The sequence below is a fragment of the Gymnogyps californianus genome, chromosome 5, assembly GCF_018139145.2.
Source record: "Gymnogyps californianus isolate 813 chromosome 5, ASM1813914v2, whole genome shotgun sequence".
Classification (NCBI taxonomy): Eukaryota; Metazoa; Chordata; class Aves; order Accipitriformes; family Cathartidae; genus Gymnogyps; species Gymnogyps californianus.
This window is the reverse complement of record NC_059475.1, coordinates 11,083,775-11,096,472: the sequence shown is the minus strand read 5'-3', so window position 1 is coordinate 11,096,472 and position 12,698 is coordinate 11,083,775. Positions and strand designations below refer to the sequence as shown.

General features: G+C 39.2%; 1 protein-coding gene across 5 annotated transcripts in view; it reads left to right on the top strand.

The window, feature by feature from the left end:
• PARVA (parvin alpha) overlaps positions 1–12,698 on the top strand; it is a 72,186-nt gene that overhangs the window by 37,841 nt on the left and 21,647 nt on the right. For all 5 annotated transcript variants that reach the window (XR_007766511.1, XR_007766510.1, XR_007766509.1 and 2 more), the window contains exons 2-5: positions 7,721–7,810; positions 7,910–7,980; positions 8,620–8,722; positions 10,676–10,816. Coding sequence is in view for 2 of the 5 variants with exons in the window: in XM_050897322.1 (XP_050753279.1) it covers positions 7,721–7,810; positions 7,910–7,980; positions 8,620–8,722; positions 10,676–10,816 (405 nt within the window). In the remaining 3 variants the exon portion in view is untranslated. The remainder of the gene's footprint in view (positions 1–7,720; positions 7,811–7,909; positions 7,981–8,619; positions 8,723–10,675; positions 10,817–12,698) is intronic.

Genomic DNA, 12,698 nt, shown 5'->3' with positions numbered 1-12,698 from the left:
CGAGGCAAGTCAGTCCTATAAAAAAGTCAGTCCTTCTCCACAATATTTGGAAAGAATTGTTGCAGCAAGCTGGTGAGCATATAGGATGAAAAATTGCCTCCACTTGCTTTGGGTTAGGACTACACGAAGAGGTCTGTCTGACTCTCTTCTGGATGTTGCTACCTGCAGATTTGTTATAACTCAAGAAATATCAAAATATCGTTGAGGAGGATACAAACGCTCTCCCTTCTCTCTCCATATAGCCCCAAGCACTCCATGTAGTTCTGAGATACCTCAATAAATCAGTTCTGAGATCTCTCAATAAATATCTCAATAAATTGGAAATCTTAGTTGTCAAAGGATTTATTTCAATAGAATATTTTGCATTTACGAATACCGTGTGCAGACCAGCTCACAACCTGTAGGTATCTTTTGCACAAAGACCCTACCAACATATCTGTTGGTTTCCTCAAAACTCCTGTTTGAGGAGTTTTCAGGCTGGGATCAGATTCAGCGCAGCACATTTTGATAAGGACTTGGAATGGTCACAGCATTTCTCATATGCATGGTTTGTTCTTCAGTGGGTGGAAAAATCAGTGTCATTTGAACTCCTGTCTTTATTTGTTCCCAATGCTGTCTTTTGGGTTTTTTTCAGTGATATTTTAAACACTCCTATAGGGTGACGGGCTTTTCAAAACATCTGCAGATACTGCTTATGTATTTTAAAAGATGCATTGAGAGGATGCGTTGAAGGAATGAATGCAATGACTGGCATCTGTGTTAGCTTGACACTGCACCACTTGTTACCTCTTAGAAACTACACGAAAATTCTGAGAAAGAACCTTCATCTCAAATGAAATGTGAAAGCATGTAAGGCTTAATGAAGCTACTTGTGACATGGTGAAGAAAATCATGTGTATTCTTTAAAAGGATTGAGTTTGCTCCCTGTTTTGTTGTTGTTTTTTACCTACTCAGACGAGAGATTTGTCAATCTATGGAAGGTTTTTTTCCCTGCTAATTGCAAAAAAGAAAGCAACAGCAAGCTAGTCACTGAGGTACTTTGGAGTAGCTTTGGATTTTAAAGAAAGTTCAAGGTAATAAGCATTTAATTTGTATTGCATACATGAAAATTAAATTACAGCATTTCTCCCATTCTTTTTTGTGAACAGCATTTCTCCCGTTCTTTTTGTGTGTATGCCATGTTTGGTTTAATAGAGAAATGAGAAAAGAAAATAGATTCTTTTTTGGAGACTGGATACTAATGCAGTAACATTAAAGGCAGGCACATTGTTGTCAGCCAGTTTGCATATTTATTTACTTTTACAAATGGTTGGCTTGGAGTCAGCAGTTAATGGAATGAGAATGATGTTCCTGTACAGATCATTTCCTGGGAAACATTTTCAATTACAAACATATCTCTGCTTTTCTTTCCTCATTTGTTATGTCTTGGAGAATAAATGGGGAGTAGCATTTACAACTTAAGGTTTATGTTCTGAAGACAATTTTAACAATGATCCCCACATAAAAAGGCCCCTTTGTAGTTGCAGACATATGTTTATGATGTTTTGTGCTGTGAATATCAAATTTCTGGTGGACACTGTGTCACACTCTGCAAACTTGTAAACATCTATAAATCCATTGGATCATTTTAGTACCATGTGTAATGCAGATTATTGTCTTTTGTGTGAATTTCTTTTGTTTCGAAGTTAAAGCTGAGCTGCCAGAATCCATATTGGATGAATTATGTATTCAAGAAAATTAGGCAGTACCATTTTAGATTAATATTTTCTTTTCCCGTTGTGGACTTATAAGATGCACACACACAAGCATTAGAAAATAACATTTTGGATGGATGGCCCAGAAAGGAATTGCATAAGTTTGCTTGACTAAATAGTATCATTCTGTAAAAGCTTAAACTAGGACTTTTTGAAAATGCTTTTGCTGTTTTTTCTCTCATTCTCTGACCATCTTAGGTAATTTGGATCTCTTTTCACATTTGCCAGTACAAATTCAGAATTACTCCACTGGAATTATATCAGGGTATAAAACTGGAGTATGTGGGGGGGAATAGGAATCACACTGGGCCAGTGAGCCTGGTATAAATCAGCATAAATTCACGGAAATCTGTGCAGATAAAGTCATTTACACTCAAGTCTGCATTGCAGACTATCAAGTCAGTAGAAGTAGTAAAGCTGCTCTTGTGCACAAGTGGTTACAAAACCAAGCCATCAAGATCATGAGCATTTATCAGAAATTTGCACCCAGTAAAGAGAATATGAAACCAAAAACGATTCATCTAAATTTGGCTCAACTATAATTGAGTGAATATCTCTGTCTTATACAAGAGCAGTAAAGACATTTCTTATTGAAAATCAGCATTTTTCTAAACTGGCTGTAATTTCTGGCTACATATATAAACATATGTAGCATAAGCATGGATGTTTGAATGTGGGTGTATATACAAATATCTAGTGTTACTCTGGCAATATGATGTCTGCAGCTACCCTTCCAAGTTATGCTTGTTCCAGGAGAGAGTAGCTTGAGATAGAGACACGGCACATAAAGCTACTGTCTACCACAGTAGTTTACAATATCAGGTAGTTTGTCCTTTGACTTTTTATAGAAAGCTTAGACTCCTGGAGTCATGTGAATGTCAACAAATCTCAGCTTCCCCAAAACTCAAACAAAACAAAGTATTTGCAACCTTAAAAATGGCAGAGAATACCTTGAATGGAAAACCCTTACATTAAAGAAAGGCACGGAGTTAAAGAACTGCAGAAGTGTGTATGTATGTATTTATGTCGGTGTATATGCATATATTTAAATCTCCTGGTTTTGAAAGACTGAGGTTAGAAGCATTGTGTGACTGTGCTCCTCCAACATTAGGGTTCAGTTCTAGTTACTCACAAACTTTCAGAATCGATCCGTTAGTGTTGTAGCACTTGAGTAATTCTAGTTCTGTAAGTACGGAATCAATTATGTGGAAAGACATGGCTGTAGCACTCAGAGGAGAGACCGTTTAACACTACATCTTGCTGTATTTATTTTATGATTCTTTGGATAGATATGCTAAAATACGTCTAAACCACAGAGAGTGCGTTGGGTGATGTGGCATTTCTGAGCTCAGTTAAATAATAAGATGTGTTTTATTCAAATCAGAATAACATTAAGCCCTGAATACTAAACAGGGCAGCAAAAAGCCTTCAGCACACAAAATAAACAAGTAAAAAACCCAAATGAAACTGTCTAATAAATACAATGTGGAGCAACAGGCTGCATGTACTAGAGGAATTAAGCCAATTTAAACCGTATGGGCAGTACTCCACTTTCAGATGTGCTTGGCATCCAGCGGTTTCAATGGTAGTTGGATGCATGCATCAAAGGGCAAAATCTGGCTCAGAGCACCCGCGTGGATTTGATAGCATAGGTTTATGACCTTGTAATCCTAGAGCATCTAAAACAGTAAGAACTCTATCCAGCTTAAAATAGCTGCTGTAGTTGCTGTTGATACAAGCTTGTGGGCTCCCCAGCTCTGGGGCCAAATTTGGTGCTGGCATGATAGGAGGAAGTCTGTTGACAGCTGATAGCAGTGGAGTTGCACTTGATTACATCATAACAAATTTGGCATGTGGAGCTGAATCAGAAGTCTGAGCAGAAGTGTCCATTCCTTATCCAGAGTTAGAACTGGGACTTTCACATTGCCAATCCACAGAGGTTTGTCTGGCCCGCGTGTAACTCTGTTGCTTTTAAGGGTCTTGCTTTAAAAGGACATTCAACCCCCAGTTCCACTCAGCATGGTGACTGTAAAAAAACCATGAACGACTGGATTTTCCTCTCATGTCCAAAAGGGTAAAGTCCCTAATCATGCCAATATAAGCACGATGAGAACAAGCCCCATGGTAGCCGACACACTGGGCTGTATCTGGGCCACAGCAGAGGGTGAGAACGGAAAGGTGCTCTTAACTCTAATTGCCGGGGTCGTCCAGTGGCCAAGCATGCCTGATGTCAAGCAGACAACTCTATGGATACTGTCCTTCAGAGGAACTGCCACAGGTCCCAGTGCACTGGTCTGGCTCCTGGCAACTGGTGTGGTATAGATGAACTACTGCAGCTGTGTCCCCTCCTCCCTTCCTGGATCTTTACACTTTAAGACTCAGAGTGGAGGTCTTACTGATGCTCCAAGTCATTCCTCAAAGTATTTCAAGAAATTAGATTATTTTATTTTAATTTCAGCTGCTGCAAAAATTGTCCCAAACCTGTGTGCTTTGTTTTTATAAAAATACTAACTTACTGAAGTGATTTTCATGAAAATTAATTAAAACAAATTAATGAAAAGCAGCTGAAAAATGGATTACTCTGCTGAAACTATGGTATGCAAACTCTTAACCTCAATCACATTTTTGTGGTTCTTCTATAAACACCTAAGTGTATAATAGTGGTTTGTCATGGAACTTTTTTGATGGAAATTCTTAGAAAGTGAGGCTATACTACAGAATACATTTTTCTCTCCCGTTACATACAACTTGATATAATGCATGTGTTCTTACCTGCTCCTTTTAGTAGTATTATTAATCTGTAGTTAAATCTTTTCTCTTCAGTATTGGGAAAGAAATGAAAAAGATGCTATCAGGCTCAGGGTTTCTCCATCATGTTTTCTGCTTGTAGGGGACAGGAGGGCAGGAAGAGTCTTTATTACGGGACTAATACCAACCTTGGGCATGGGTTGTACACTGCAGAATGCAGTGGCTGAGGAGCTGTCCTCTCTGGCAAACTGGATCCATCTGGGATCTTTGGATCATCTGGAGGTGTGTTGGGTAGGTTCTGCATATGGCTTGGGCAGGTGTGAGAAATGTATGTGATTCGGATGAGCTGCTTAGGGGAACAAGACCACCACTTGTGTATACCTGTGTGCAGCAAAACAGGTCTCAGCCCCTGCTGTACAATAAATATAACACTTGCAATGCATTCTAGAACAGATCAATGTATTAGTTTCTCATGTATATTTATTATTATTTTATTTGTATTTTATGTTCCCTTTCCATGCAAAGATATGGTGTTTTTTTGTTTGTTTTCTCTTATTTTCAAAAACTGATAATATGATGACGGTCATGTTATTAAAAGCAGAATGTATTAGTTATGCACACTGGAGGACAAATATGGGGAGGTTCAGTGGGCCTTGTAAAGAATGCCTTACAAAACATTCAGCCTTGAAAGGTCCACTCAGTCTCCCTGAAGAAGTGTCAGTGAGCTCTGCCAGTGGGTCACTCCCTGGAGAGAGGAGCCAAAAGCTTTTAGCACTGTTCTTCACTAGGAAAATGAGCTGACTGCTTCCTCCAGTGTGTCTTGCCCAAGCAGAGCATCCAGCCCTTTGGGATAGGAGAGCTCAGTGGAGCCAGTTGGCTTGAACAGATTTTATTTACTATGCTCCCTCTTGGGACTGATGTGAAGAAAACATTTTCTGCCTAGGAACCTTTGTGCAGAAGTCCTCCGTGAACTAAACATTTCAGAACAGAAGGATCTCCACATGGAAGTTTTCTATCCACTGACGTTTTTATGTCTATAACCATTTTGAAACAAAATGAAAAAAAAAAAAAATCAAAGAGGTTAATAAAACCAGCAATGATTTTCTCTAAGGTGTGCTAGCAGTTCAAAAAGTTGCATTAAGTGTAAATAGTTCCTGAGATGGTACATGCTAGACCAAATTAATCCTTGCTATAACTCCTCAGAACTCAATGGACTTACATGAGGGATTAATTTGGTCCATTGCTCTCAGCCATCAATTTTAGAAGATATACAACAATCGAGGGAACTATTATTCTCAACATTATTTTATGACTCTTTAGAGCTGCTCAGTATTTGTATTTTACAGATACACAAACAGGGTGAGTGTATGGAGTGAAGTTAGTGTTTTGATATTGAAGGTAGTGGATTTTTCGAAGTTATTTTTGTACAATTAAAAGTAATAAGCATTCTAACAGCCATTATTGCTATGAATCTTACATAGATGCCTGAATACAGCTACACAGGCTCTTGAAACATGCACAGGCATTTCATCTGGCAGAGCACAAAACATTTCACAAAGTGTAGAAAATATTTGGAAAGTTTTAAGTACTGTTATCACACCAACTGACTGATTATCACAGTGTTCATGTGAAACTTAGCTGTACTTATTGCACGCAGGAAGTTAAAGCAGAGAGGTAAAACTGTTTTCGAAAAGCTAACTTACGAGGCAGTCATGTGGCCAGGATCAAGACCTCTACTGTCACTTTCTACTCTTCTGTTTTTTCCAAACCTAAGTTGTTTCTGTAATTTTCAAAATCAACAGGAAATCTTCAGGTAGTAAATCTGAAATGTTAGATGGTGAATCTGCATCTGCACATAAATCATATACTTTTGTTCATGTCAGAAGGTGTATACAGCTACCTGAATCTTTAGGACACATGTAGGATGGTTGAATTAAGTTATTTAAGTTTAAACTCTAACTGGAACAGTTGTGCTAACAACCGGTTCTATTAAAGGTCTGTACACTGGAAAATGAGTGGTCAAAACCACATTACTTACTTGTCATTCATAAGACAGTGAGCCTCTTTCCTGGTTTGGTAAATCAGATTTGCAATGATTTCTTGGTTACAAAGCAAGATAAAAACTTGTCTGATCACCAAAGTGGGTACCCTCCCTGCACAGTGCTATGTGTTCTTCCATAGCGGTAGGATTAGTGTATTGGCTTGTTGGTATTTATTCTCTTCTGTTATGAAGGCATGCTTGGGCAGTGAAGGAAGGGTTTTGTCTTTGTAACCTATTAAAGTTTGGGTCACCCAGAAGAATGAATGAAGTTGCTCTGAACTGTACCAGGTACTGAACCTGTACAGTACAGAACTAGTGGCAGGCCTGCCTTTACACTTCTTCTCTGGATCTCTCTGTTCCTATGTTCTCAGAGCATGTATTACAATAACATTGATTTTTGCAGCATTAGGGGACTTTGGCTGAGTAAGAACTTGTCCATATTTCCTGAGAACTGTGGGCATCTCCAAACTATGGCATCTTGGATTACTTCCCCATTCCTGTGTCCAAGCTCTGTCTCAACCTATGTCTGGACTCCACACTAAGGCAGTACTTTTTGAGGGTTCATCATCTTACACCTGTGTCCTGCTGCCATGGTTTCTGCTAAAGAAAGGCCAAGAACACAGGCCAGAAGCATCCCACAGTCTGCTCTAGCTGGTCTCTGACCTGAACAATGGAGGTAGCCACGTGCTGCGACTGTACCTTCAGTCCTAAGTAGTTTGTTAGTCTGGCAGCTCCTGTGTGGATATATAGCCAGACCCAGCTCTTCTCAAGTAGCTAAACTTGAAGCATTTCCAGAGCAAGGGTGACACAGCTGAGAGCAATAATCATTTCCCTCAGCTAAAATGATTCATTAGTGTTAAAATGTCAGAACCATTAAAATGCAAGTGAGCCTTTTAAAATTTGAGGACAATGGGCCTTATCCTGGAAAAGATTTGAGGAAATTACATTGATTCCAGTACCATTATCCACGAAAAATCTCATACAAGTAAAGGTTTGTTGGCTGGGCCTCCTATTTTTGTTAGCTATATTTTATTGCTGTAATTACACCTAGTGGCTTATCTAATAGAGTGATGTTCTTATAAAGAAATTAAGACAATTAATGCTACTTTTAGCAAGAGTGAAATAGTAAGTAAAATTGAATTGAAATTTGACCAAGCTCTTCTTTTTTATTTCCTAGTATCTGAATTACAGGAAGAAGGAATAAATGCCATTAACTTACCTCTCAGTCCAATTCCGTTTGAACTAGACCCTGAGGACACTATGCTAGGTAATTCACAACAATTTTACATCTCAACATAAAAGCTTGATGTAAAATAAAGTGTCATGCCTGTAATAGTTTCTAATATCTTTCTTTTAAACCTTCCAGAGGAAAATGAAGTCCGAACAATGGTAGATCCAAATTCAAGAAATGACCCAAAATTACAAGAACTAATGAAGGTAATGGAAAGCATGTAAACACTTTCAGGAAAGTGAAACTATTTTTTAATGCTGTCTCTGCCTCTTTCATTTGAACACTTCAAAGCACTGTTTAGATATTAATCAAATGAAACCACGTGGTGTGTACATCCCAGTGAAATGGGCAGGTCATTTGTTGCAGTATATTTCTCTAGATATGGCACAGAGAGACTTAAGAATTTGGATTAAAATCCCGAGTCCAGATTCTTAGTCCCATCCCACCCCCAGTCTAAGATCACACTGACTTCCCTCAGTCTCTTTGTGATTCTTGGGGTTAGAGCTTTAGCGGGAAGGTTTGTTAGAATCGACTTCAACACCTTTTGCTTCACAATAAAATGTTAAAATACTACTGAAAGCAAAGGACAGATTTCACTCCAGAAGGCACTGCATCAATCCGGTATTTGTCTAGACCTTGTGGTGCATTGACACGGCCACCTTAGAAGAGTCCTTCCTAAGTCCTTCCTATTTTCTTCTAATGGTATTTCAGACTGATTGTATTTTGAGCCATTGCAGCTTTGGTATTCTTTCTGCTAAATATTTTCATCATTGTACAAAATGACATGTGTTTTAAATTGCAAATGAATAGTGTATAATACTGCCAAATTTGTGTTTCCCATATAGGTATTAATTGACTGGATTAATGATGTGTTGGTAGGAGAGAGGATTATTGTGAAAGACTTGGCTGAAGACCTGTATGATGGACAAGTATTGCAGAAATTATTTGGTAAGAAAAAATATATGTGCATGCTGTTGGTGCACTTTGTCAGTAAGTGGATCACTTATTCCTACTTAGGAGCCTTGGTATCATCTTACATTTATGCCACTAAGTGATATAAAAATAGCATTGTATTATGAGACCCTTGAGCAATAGGCTGTACGCACAATTCTTATAGCTACAGTGCAATGTGTGGTGCTCTTTAGTTGATGAGAACAGCATAAAGCCTACCTAGGGTGCTAGAGAGGGAGGGTTCTTGTCTTGGCAACAGTATTCACTCCAATTAAATTTATTATCTGCATATGTGCTGTACAAACTTAACCGTGTTACAAGTGGAAAGTAAGTTTGAAGGCAAGGGTATTTTCAGTACAACGGTGGATGTTTTTAATCTCTGCTGGTTCCATACTACAGTTTATTCACATCGCGAAGTTCCTCTGGAAAGTTGGGAATTCTTTCTGATTTGATGTCTGGCTTTTAACGTTACTGAGGTAATTGTACCCAGTGGACTGCAAACTGAGCTTCAGCTGAGAAACAGATAGAGAAAAGAAACTGCTAATGCAGAGCTGGCATGTGCTTTTTTAACTGTTGGCTTGGAAGCCATTTTCTTAGTTATTACAGCTCATAAAGTCTCCAGTAAATTTCTTTTCAGTATCTTAAATGAATCTTGAAACATCATGTGAGCACTTCTAATAAAGACTACACAGACTATTCCCTTCTATGAATGGTTAAGCTATTGAATATATTGTGATGGACTGGATATGCCCCAGACTGAGCCATTTGATTCTCATGGGCAGACCTCCAGTGACTTCACCCAAAACCCAAAAAATGTGTATCAGATACAGCCTGACTCTTAAATATGCATATACTGATCCAGCACTTATTGATTTCAGTGAAATCTTTTCCATTACCCTTAATTCCTTGTGGATCTGGTCTATGCTAACTAAAGACTTTGGTCTTGTTGTGAGACTATGCACAGACTGATTTCTGTGGAGGCACAAGAAACCCGTGGAGATAGCAGTCTCTTAGGCAGGATTCGTAGGCTGGTAGCTCAGGCTCACTCTCTTTGGGAAGATACTCAGTTGGCTTTGATGAGAACAAGATCAGCTCTTACCAAGTAAGATCTCTCTTAATAAGGTATCTCTTAATAAGATATTCTTTCATAGAAGTAAATTGATAGGTGACCAAGCATTTTGTTTCTGGTGGTGTCATCGGGGAGCTTTTACTGCTAAATTTTCTTTGCTTACTATTTAATGGTAAACACTAAGCTGTGTATGTGTATACCTAGCAATCTGTACTAATTATTAACAAACCAATTCATAAAGTATTTTAAAATCTACTGCAAATTTTGAGTGCAGAAAAGGGCTGTGGTTTCACAGAAAGAAATTGCCCAAGGTTTTAGTTGTTTTCATACCTCCAGAAATCCTTGTTTGCATTTCTTGAGTGCATCTTCCACCTCTATGAATATGGTGTCACTTCACTTTTATTGCAAACAGGCCAAGTAAAATTTTTAAATCTCCGGAGTCTGAGGGAGAAGCTGGGAGGCTGAGACTGATGAAAAAAATCTTCTTAAAGTTGGTATCTGTTTCCTAGGTTTGATGGTCTGCTGTACAAGCCACTTGCATATGGAATATCCTTTATCCAGTAGCAATAGATGTAATGGGCCTTACCTCCGAGTCTGGTGTTCCCTAAAGGGAGTGGCAGCAAATATTTGTTAGCCAGTAGGGTGGCTTTCATTAATACTTGGCCTTCCCCTTGGCAACAGGTAAATATAGGGAAAATGAACTGTATCTTTAGGAGCTCAGAAGTGTGGGGGAAGGTGGCTCTGGAAGGAAAACCAGATAATTTTAAAACCAGGAAGTCTAATATCTCTTGAATGTACATCTGGGTGCATGGAATGTCTTTGTGTTCTTCATTGAGTTGACAATGTTTTTTCTTTTGTTTTTTCTTCTATTATCACTTCAGAGAAACTTGAAAGTGAGAAGCTGAATGTTGCTGAAGTTACTCAGTCTGAAATTGCTCAGAAACAGAAACTACAGACGGTGCTTGAAAAGATCAATGAAACCCTTAAACTCCCTCCAAGAAGCATTAAATGGAATGTTGACTGTAAGTTGTATGTTGTCTATGCTGTTCTCATTTGTTGACAGCCGAGAGTTTATAGCGGCTATCTGGAATTCTGAAATGTCCAATGATAAGGAAAGGCTGAAACCTGGTATTTATGGTAGGAGCTGCTCTGCAGGGCACTTCCAGATGAGGTACACTCTACCCTCCTTACAGGTGCTCAACATCCAATTTAAATAAACTGTCTTTTCAGAGTCTGTCAAAGTATGGTATTTCTGCTCTTAAGTCCATATGCATACTAGCTTAAGTTTTCTGTTACTAAATTGGTTTGTTGAAGCGGGTAAGTACCTGCATAAATGTAGTAGCTAGGCAGGAGAGCTAGGTCCTAGGACTTTTTGTGTAAAATTTGCAACATAGATATGAATAATATTTCTGATCGTTTAAGGCTAAATCTGAACCACTAATTTTGATTACAAAACTCTCATAAAGATTAGGACTGCACTCTTCCTGTTTTATTGTATTAAAAATGAACATAGTATTATCTAATAGAAATGCCCTCAGTGGCCCAACACAAGTGTCGTGGTTTAACCCCAGCCAGCAGCTAAGCACCACACAGCCGCTTCCCCCTTCCCCCTCCCAGTGGGGTGAGGAGGAGGAAAGGAAAAAAAAAAGTAAAACTCATGGGTTGAGATAAGAACGGTTTAATAACTAAAGTAAAATATAATACTAACAATAGTAATAATGAAATATAACAATAATAGTAATGAAAAGGAATATAACAAAAAAAAGGGGGGGGGGGGGGGGGGGGGGGGGGGGGGGGGGGGGGGGGGGGGGAGAAAAAAACCAGTGATGCACAATGCAATTGCTCACCAGCCGCTGACCAATGCCCAGTTAGTTCCCGAGCCGCGATCCGCACCTCCCAGCCAACTCCTCCCTGTTTATATACTGGGCATGACGTTCCATGGTATGGAATACCTCTTTGGCTAGTTCAGGTCAGCTGCCCTGGCTCTGCTCCCTCCCAGCTTCTTGCACACCTGCTTGCTGGCAGAGCATGGCAGACTGAAAAGTCCTTGGCTTAAGATAAGCGCTACTTAGCAACAACTAAAACATCAGAGTGTTATCAACATCATTCTCACACTAAATCCAAAACACAGCACTGTACCAGCTGCTAAAAAGAAAGTTAACTCTGTCCCAGCCGAAACCAGGTCAACAAGACATTTTAGTGTACGTGTTGCAGAAAGCAAGTTATCATCAGTTTTAGAAAATTAGGCCTCTTAATTTGTTTTAAGTTTGATATCCAGAATAATTTCACACGGGTGAATACCTTGACCAGTATATAGCAATTTCCATGTCTCCTATACCTGTCTTGAGCTGAGCTGTTTTGTATCCCGTTCCATTCACAACGAATCAGTGAGAGGGAGAGAAATAGCTTGAGGGAGGAAGAGTGAACATTAGGCATCTCTGACTTTCCCCTTCTTGTGGTCTCACCGAGTTTTCTGTCCGCATCTCTCTTCAACCTCCCCCCAGGTTTTTTCCATTCTCTGTTATGCAGCTGGAGGCAGGGTGTTTGGAGTGGCCTGACAATTTAACTTCTAGTTTTAATTTAATGTTTTACATGTGTTTTAGAGCTAAAGTAGAGATAGACAGCAGCAGCTGGAGCCAGCTGTAGCACACACCGGTGCTAGGCAGACAGACATCTTTTTAGTGTTCTGCTAAAGCACCTCATCTGTGACCACTGGCACCCCAGCAAAATTTGACAGCGATGCTGCATTTTATATGAATGGGTATCTCCACGGCGTAGTTGAGACTTGCATTGGAAGATACTGAAGAAGGATATTTTAGTGAATCTGATCCTGCTTTACCAGTGAAGTAAGGTAGTACTTAATGGTTAGTTCGAGTACAGAAAATGTAATTACACTGTACTGTA